Source organism: Diaphorina citri, unplaced genomic scaffold (genome assembly GCF_000475195.1).
Source record: "Diaphorina citri unplaced genomic scaffold, Diaci psyllid genome assembly version 1.1 scaffold2437, whole genome shotgun sequence".
In the NCBI taxonomy this organism is placed as follows: domain Eukaryota; kingdom Metazoa; phylum Arthropoda; class Insecta; order Hemiptera; family Psyllidae; genus Diaphorina; species Diaphorina citri.
The window spans coordinates 46,490-55,222 of NW_007379859.1; the positions used below are offsets into that span (position 1 = coordinate 46,490).

Genomic DNA, 8,733 nt, shown 5'->3' on the forward strand with positions numbered 1-8,733 from the left:
ATATCCTACGTCCGCGCGTGTCGTGGTGTCTAACCAGTCTCTAGAGTGTCGATATTATCCTGGGAGTATCCTGGTGTTTTGCTCGTCTGGAAAACCAGAAGTTAAGGTGTGTATGCAAGGCCGACGGACTATCTGACCCAGCCAAGACGCACACTCACCGGCGGCATGTCAAAACTTTTATTGATTGACTGCAATACAATATGATTCTGGACTTTGTAATAAGGACTTTCCGTACCAAAGAAATATCTTTTTAGCCCATGACCCTGTAGCTGTCAGTGCATTGTCCAAAGAGTTTTTTTGTAGCAAAAACCCCCCATCACGTATTTAAAAAAGCCCGTAATGGAGCAGTTGCAATTGGGAAAATATTATTAATAAAAGGTCGATTCCTACGTAAAAAGTTGTGAAAAATTCGAATCTGAGGTCAAAACTCCAAAAAAGTAACTTTAAAAGGTCGAAAATTCAATTTTTAATTGCCGTTCCAATGACAAAGTTCAAAGAGTTGTGACGTCAGACTTAACGTCAAAATGCGCAGAAACGCTTGCGCACAAACAAACGAAGCGGGAGTCATGAATTATGACGTCATCGCCTACGGGAGCGTATGCCGTGACGTCAAACTTCACGATTTACCTGTATTTTTTAAATCGATTTATCTCGGTATCTAGAAGTCTTAGAAGAAGAAGAAAAATTCCGTTGGTCCTCATTTTTCCTGCTCTATGACTTTGAAACATCACCCAAGTAAGCGCAACTGATCTATTGATCAAACGAAGTGAAGGTCTGCGTTTTAACTCGACCGTTTTGCATTTAGTTTACGGCGCCAGTGGCGGAGGTCTAGCCTCGGTACGCATGGAACTCGTCCTCCTTCTGCAGGAACTACAACAGGAGAAAACCCAACAGACACTCCTCTCGCCCCTACCCTTCCCTACGACACTGCCTCTGCTGTCTGCATCAGTGGCGTGCAACAAAACAGTCGTCGCCGACCCCGTCAGACATTTACAGGTAAGTATTCAGGGTTTATACGCGACCTGGAAATGTCATGGCATCTGAAAATCGGCCAAAAAAGTGTTGGAAAAGTCATGGAAAATCGTGAAATTTTAAAGAAAAACCTGAAAAATTAATTGAATTTTCCACTTGGTCAAAAATGAAAAATATTACTTTTACAGGTAAGTATTGCTTGATTGATTTTATGTCTCTGTATAATTGCTAGGGGTTTAAGACTCAACAGACATTTACAGGTAAGTATTCAGGGTTTATGTCCATAAGTACAAGAATGTACATTTTAATTGACCTCTAATTCCAATCCTGATCTTCTTGCTTTGTTCCAGTGTTTCGCGCACGATATGTTGCAGACGATAGTAGAAATGCGCGCCCCACCCACCATCACCCGCGTTAATCTAAGCGAGCTGTTCGTGTTGCGGGATTTGGCCGTCGCGTTGTCGGCCTGCAACATTTAGTTAATTTCTACTTCTGGTTGTATGTTTCAGACGTTCTGGAGAGTCCTAGCAAGACGGTGGATCATCATCATAATCCTCTCATACATACAGGAACCATCAACTGGGATGACAAGGACGAAGTGGTTACCGTGGAAGCTGTCAATCCTCATGGTGAGTGCTTTGTGGGACACCCTGTATATAATTGATCAAACGAAGTGAAGGTCTGCGTTTTAACTCGACCGTTTTGCATTTAGTTCGGATATTTGTTTGTGCCGCCAAACTCCCGATTGCCTGGTCGGATTTTGATGAAATTTGGTACATACAGGGTGTATAAAAAAACGAGCCACTCGAAATATCTTGAGAATGCTTTTGAATTTCGAAAAACGCTGAAACACGTGTCTCATTTTATCGGCCTGCATTTATCAAAGCCTCTGTGATAGCGACACGGCCGGCGTTCATAAGAAGGTGTCCGATTGGTGAGTTGGCCTCCGTTTTTTCAGTTTTTCATTTTTAACTGCTCTCGCCTTGTACGTGGGAGACCCGGGTTCGATCCCCGGCGGGGTCAAAAGCTTTGTATGATTTGGCCATCGCGTTGTCGGCCTGCATTTATCAAAGCCTATGTGATAGCGACACGGCCGGCGTTCATAAGAAAGTGTCCGATTGGTGAGGAGGCGGCCTCCATTTATCAGTTTTTCATTTGAATCGTTCATAGGAAAGAAGGGCCTATGTTAAACCGTATTTTATATTTCCTCTCTGAGGCACTTTGGCCAAGGAGATATAAATTTTCAACATTAGCACCCTGACTTCCAAAGCATATTCTATTGATTACCCACAGAAACCCATGTATTAAAACATCAGACATCTCCCTTAACATGAAAGACAGACTCTTCAATTCTTGGTATTTTTTCATACCAAGAAAAAAAAAAGAAAAAGGTATGAAATTTTTTTTTCATACCTTCCGCCTTCGAAGCGATTTCTCACTTCTAGAGTAAGGGGAACCCTTAACTCTGCCTCTAATTGTACTTAGTCAAGTTCAAATGAAGAACAGAGCTGAACACTTATCCCGGTGTTCGTTCGGATATAACAGTAGTATTGATAAATAAATTTATGCCACGAGCACCGTTCATTCACTTCACGCTGTTGAATATCCATACCGAGCAGTGTTTGGAAAGGAGATTAACTTCACCAATACTATCAGGTTATCTCAAGGCAAGGTCGGTCAATACTATAACTCGATTGTCTTCAGGTTTGACTGTACTTGATTGTCTTGTATCTCTTATTCTATGTCCTCTGAGTTTGATAAGAAAGGTATCGGTGTCGGCATTGTCTTTAAATTCTTCATGGAGACAAATTCCTGGTTTAGGGATTTTTGGAAATTCTTCAGATTTTGTCTTGTGTCCAGGCCCTGGTTCGCCAGTACTTGATTCTCTCTCGTATTTCTATGCCCTCTGTGTTTGATAAGAAAGGTATCGGTCTTCGTATTGTCTTCAAATTCTTCAGTAGATAGTTCAGTAGGTACCTTCAAATTTGTTCGGTTCATCACCTTTTCTCATGCTTTTACTGGAGATTTCTGTATACAATTTTTTGATGTTTTTGTCTAAGCATCACTAATCATTATCATTTTTGGATTAACATTAACACTACTAAACTACACGAGTCAAATGGAGTGATGATGAGGAGGAGGCACCAGAAGTGGATGTAGACGATGAGAGAGCCCTTCTGGGTGATGAGAAAGGTAAGATTTTCGTTAAAATTGGTTTTAGGGAGTGGCGTTTAAGAGAAATTGAAGGTATTATGTGGGGTCCTTGTCCACTCGAGCTCAAAAGGAGTACTGGTTCAATTAACTTTTAGAACTCCTTTAGACAGAGGGCTCGTTCCGGCTTCGGGGTCCTTGAAGGTCTGATCGGGCACATGAACATTTCTGGCAAAAATTTAGGCAAACCGATCTAGACTAGTGGTTAGAATATTAAGTCACAGCAATAAACCTCTTTATCAGTAAGTAGCAATGAACTTGCCTCTGTTACCATCTGAATTTACATGTGTACATAATGTGCCTGTCTGTCTGTGTGGTGAAGGGAAATTGATAGTCGTGGTAAGGTAATGTCGAGGTAAAACTTAGAACCACACTTAATTCGTTTTAAATAAACTGAAATGTGGTTGAGGTTGGTTGGCTGGAAGAGCTCCTTTTCGAGAATCGTGCTACACTAAATAAAAACACCCCTAAAGGGGATTTAGCTAAAAATCCTAGCCTAGAGATTTGTTCTTGAACAACTTACAATAATACTACGATATCTACATTTAATACAAGTACTACACAATGATCGAGTTATACATGTGTTAGTAATGTTTCGGCCTGCATTTATCAAAGCCTCTGTGATAGCGACACGGCCGGCGTTCATAAGAAGGTGTCCGATTGGTGAGTTGGCCTCCGTTTTTAACAGGTGTCACATAAAATATTATCTTTTTTACTACAGGTGTCACCAACTTGCGAGCCCTGCTAGCCCGTGAGAAAGACGAAGATACTCCCCGTCTCAACATACTCCTATGCGAAGTGTTCGTAGCCACCTATCTGTCTCTGCTGGTGTACGCCTACGCCACATGTGACTGTCACATCCTGTACCGACTGGCCGGGCAGAAGTTCACGGAAAAGTCCTGGGCGGGACTGTTTGGGGGCGGCGCGAAGAAGCTGCTCAAAATGGCCACCAGTAGCCCGTCGGCGGCCCCTCAGAGTAATGTGAGTTGATTTGTTAAAATAGTTAATTTAAGGAGATATCTAATAAGCGGTCAAACTTTCTTGACTTGGCGGGGCGGAGCGCTACCGCGCTCCTTAATACATATTTTATATAAGGAGGTCTTTGAAGAGCCGTTTTCTTACCTTTTTCCTTAAAATCCCCTATGAACTCTTCTCATCTCAACTCCTGCCCCACAGCAATCACATCGTAGAGAAATACTGGGATGCCAGGGAAAATGGCCTAATGGCCAAAAATTCGGACATTTGTTACAATAACAACAACCTTTTTCTCCTGGTAGTGTTCTTTCTCAAACTTAACATTGGCCAGCCTAGTTAGCTTGAAGGGTAGCGCTCCTGCCTCCTGCCTTTCGATTTCCGCCCGGGGCGGACTTTATCCTACACAGATAAGGTTCGTTCCCGGAACGGCTGACTTCCTCCTATCCTGCCCTCCTTCTCTCTTCGATTTCGGGACGACAAGACCTTAGCAGTTACAGTTCCCTCTATCAACTCTATTAAAGAGAAGGTGAAAAAAATCCTTTATCGATATTAAACCCCAATCCCTTGACTTTCTGCGTGACTTTCCCCTGACTTTTGTGCATGACTTTTCGATTTCATTTTATTTCCTGGATTTTATATTTTGCTTCAGATGTCAAGAATTTTCCCATATGAAGTATTTAGATATATCTTGCTATAGATGTCATGTTACTTGCTATAGATGTCATGTTACAAGCGAAAATACATAGGTATAATGTAAGAGTGTACAATTTATTTGAAACCCTTCTTCATATCCATTCTCCATATCTCCAGGGAGGTCTTGTTTCTCTGGTGGATCTTCTCATATTCTATATTCTATCGTACTACAGGTGTCACTCATATAATATATTTTGCTACAGGTGTAGTTAAAACAACTTATTCAATATCTTGCTACAGTTGTGAAGTACCTATCTAAATATTATGTCTTGCTACAGATGTCACATAATATACATATCTTGCTACAGGTGTCACTAATTATATCATATTTTGCTACAGCTGTCACCAACCTGCGAGCTCTGCTAGCCCATGAGAAAGACGAAGATACGCCCTGTCTGAACATACTCCTATGCGAAGTGTTCGTAGCCACCTATCTGCCTCTGCTGGTGTACTTAGTTGTATCTTACTACAGGTGTCATGGTGTCACTCATTATAGTCATTATATTACATTTTGCCTTGATACAGATGTCACTCACTATATTACTACAGGTGTCACCAACCTGCGAGCTCTGCTAGCCCATGAGAAAGACGAAGATACGCCCTGTCTCAACATACTCCTATGCGAAGTGTTCGTAGCCACCTGTCTGCCTCTGCTGGTGTACCTAGTACTTAGTTGTATCTTACTACAGGTGTCATGGTGTCACTCATTATAGTCATTATATTACATCTTGCCTCGATACAGATGTCACTCACTATATTATATCTTGCTACAGGTATCACAAACTCATTTTGTCTTTCAACAGGTGTCACATAAAATATTATCTTTTTTACTACAGGTGTCACCAACCTGCGAGCCCTGTTAGCCCGTGAGAAAGACGAAGATACTCCCCGTCTCAACATACTCCTATGCGAAGTGTTCGTAGCCACCTATCTGTCTCTGCTGGTGTACGCCTACGCCACATGTGACTGTCACATCCTGTACCGACTGGCCGGGCAGAAGTTCACGGAAAAGTCCTGGGCGGGACTGTTTGGGGGCGGCGCGAAGAAGCTGCTCAAAATGGCCACCAGTAGCCCGTCGGCGGCCCCTCAGAGTAATGTGAGTTGATTTGTTAAAATAGTTAATTTAAGGAGATATCTAATAAGCGGTCAAACTTTCTTGACTTGGCGGGGCGGAGCGCTACCGCGCTCCTTAATACATATTTTATATAAGGAGGTCTTTGAAGAGCCGTTTTCTTACCTTTTTCCTTAAAATCCCCTATGAACTCTTCTCATCTCAACTCCTGCCCCAATAAAATCCGCCCCGGGCGGGAATCGAACCCGCGGCCTAGCGCTTACAAGGCAGACACACTACCAACTAAGCTAACTAGGCTGGCAATTGATTTGTTAAAATAGTTAATTTAAGGAGATATCTAATAATACATATTTTATTTAAGGAGGTCTTTGAAGGGCCATTTTCTTACCTTTTTCCTTAAAATCCCCTACGAACCCTTCTCATCCCAACTCCTGCCCCACTTTGGAAACCAGCAATCACATTGTAGAGAAATACTGGGATGCCAGGGAAAATGGCCTAATGGCCAAAAATTCGGACATTTGTTACAATAACAACAACCTTTTTCTCCTGGTAGTGTTCTTTCTCAAACTTAACATTGGCCAGCCTAGTTAGCTTGAAGGGTAGCGCTCCTGCCTCCTGCCTTTCGATTCCCGCCCGAAACCAGCAATCACATCGTAGAGAAATACTGGGATGCCAGGGAAAATGGCCTAATGGCCAAAAATTCGGACATTTGTTACAACAACAACCTTTTTCTCCTGGTAGTGTTCTTTCTCAAACTTAACATTGGCCAGCCTAGTTAGCTTGAAGGGTAGCGCTCCTGCCTTTCGATTTCCGCCCGTGCTCAAAATGGCCACCAGTAGCCCGTCGGCGGCCCCTCAGAGTAATGTGAGTTGATTTGTTAAAATAGTTAATTTAAGGAGATATCTGATAATACATATTTTATTTAAGGAGGTCTTTGAAGGGCCATTTTCAAAGTATTTTCTTTTTTTCCTTAAAATCCCCTATGAACTCTTCTCATCTCAACTCCTGCCCCACTTTGGAAACCAGCAATCACATCGTAGAGAAATACTGGGATGCCAGGGAAAATGGCCTAATGGCCAAAAATTCGGACATTTGTTACAACAACAACAACATTTTTCCACTGATAGTGTTCTTTCTCAAACTTAACATTGGCCAGCCAAGTTAGCTTGAAGGGTAGCGCTCCTGCCTCCTGCCTTTCGATTTCCGCCCGGGGCGGACTTTATCCTACACAGATAAGGTTCGTTCCCGGAACGGCTGACTTCCTCCTATCCTGCCCTCCTTCTCTCTTCGATTTCGGGACAACAAGACCTTAGCAGTTACAGTTCCCTCTATCAACTCTATTAAAGAGAAGGTGAAAAAAATCCTTTATCGATATTAAACCCTAATCCCTTGACTTCCTGCGTGACTTTCCCTTGACTTTTGTGCATGACTTTTCGATTTCATTTGCAGATCGGTTCTCTACAGCGTGAAGACAGCGTGAGTAGTGACCAAGGATCGCCGGGAATGTGGAACGCCATGCGCTCCATCACAAATCAACGCATGCGTCTCAACATGAAGATTCTCGGCCAGTTCGGTAGTCAGCCGGGAACCCCGCAGATCAAAGAGGACAAGCCGACGTACCGGGAACAGTTCCTGTCCCCGGAAATGAGCATGGTGTCTTATTTCCTCAATAAGGTAAGTGATAGGATTCCCGATCAGCCGGGAACCCCACAGATCAAAGAGTTATAGGATTCCCGGCCTGTTTGGTAGTCAGCCGGGAACCCTGCAGATCAAAGAGGGCAAGTCGAATCAAAAGGAACTAGCTCTTCTCACGACTTTACCTTTAGCCATAGGTCGCACAAATTTTGCAGACAGCTTCCATAATTAATGATGGTGATTAGTGGCCATTCGGCCATGGAGGTTGCATACCCTTGGGATCAATTTAATTTGAGGGAACCATTTACTTTCGGAAATTGTTTTCTTATTTCTAATCTTTATTGAATTAAGTACAACAATTTACTTGAGAATTAGACAGAAAAACACTTTCAGCTTTATTAATAATAATTAATAAAAGACATTAATAAAAGCTAGAAACTTTGGATACAAAAACCGGCATCATAACAGAAGATTTCTTATGAGGGCTACCGCGCCACAATAGATTGACCTGTTAGAAAGGACAAAAAGGTCCGTTCACACCTTTTTACTTTACTTATCCTATAGGAAGGAAAGTAATCTAATCGGGTCAAATTTTCGATGGTCAGTTTTAAAGTGTCAAAACACGTTTTGAGGTCCCTAGAGCCTAAATCCAAAGTTTCAGTAATTGGTCCGTGTGTGTGTCTGTCTGTAAACAAAATATCTCGAGAACGGTAAGAGCTAGAGACTTGAAATTTGGTATATGTAGCTGTCAAATGTGACAAGGATGCGATACGAAACTTTTGGTTAAGGTTGGTGCAACGGTTGGCGGCATTTTACCGCTTTTTGGCGGTTTTCGGTGTAATTTAACAATATCTCGGGAACGGTATAAGCTAGAGACTTGAAATTTGGTATGTAGTTCACAAATGTGACAAAGATGCAACACAAAACGTTTGGTTGAGATGGTTGCTGCGATTGGCGGTATTTTTACCGCTTTTGGACAGATTTCGACCGTTTTTTGCGGTTTTCAGCTATAGCGACAAAACGGTTAGACATATTGTAAAAGTTAGAGTAAAAGAACACTCAAATAAGCATCATCTCAAATATACATCGTCACTATAGCTGAAAACCGCCAAAAAACGGTCGAAACCCGCCAAAAAGCGATCAAAATACCGCCAACCGCAGCACCTATTTTAACC

At 42.3% G+C, this 8,733-nt stretch overlaps 1 protein-coding gene across 1 annotated transcript in view; it reads left to right on the top strand.

Moving 5' to 3' along the window:
- Positions 1-8,733, top strand: part of LOC103518926 (dmX-like protein 2) — a 21,021-nt gene that overhangs the window by 9,553 nt on the left and 2,735 nt on the right. Inside the window, exons 3-9 of the mRNA XM_026830590.1 lie at positions 827-996; positions 1,323-1,433; positions 1,839-1,906; positions 2,548-2,648; positions 3,088-3,165; positions 3,905-4,164; positions 7,373-7,597. Coding sequence (XP_026686391.1) covers positions 844-996; positions 1,323-1,433; positions 1,839-1,906; positions 2,548-2,648; positions 3,088-3,165; positions 3,905-4,164; positions 7,373-7,597 — 996 coding nt within the window. The 5' untranslated portion in view covers positions 827-843. The remainder of the gene's footprint in view (positions 1-826; positions 997-1,322; positions 1,434-1,838; positions 1,907-2,547; positions 2,649-3,087; positions 3,166-3,904; positions 4,165-7,372; positions 7,598-8,733) is intronic.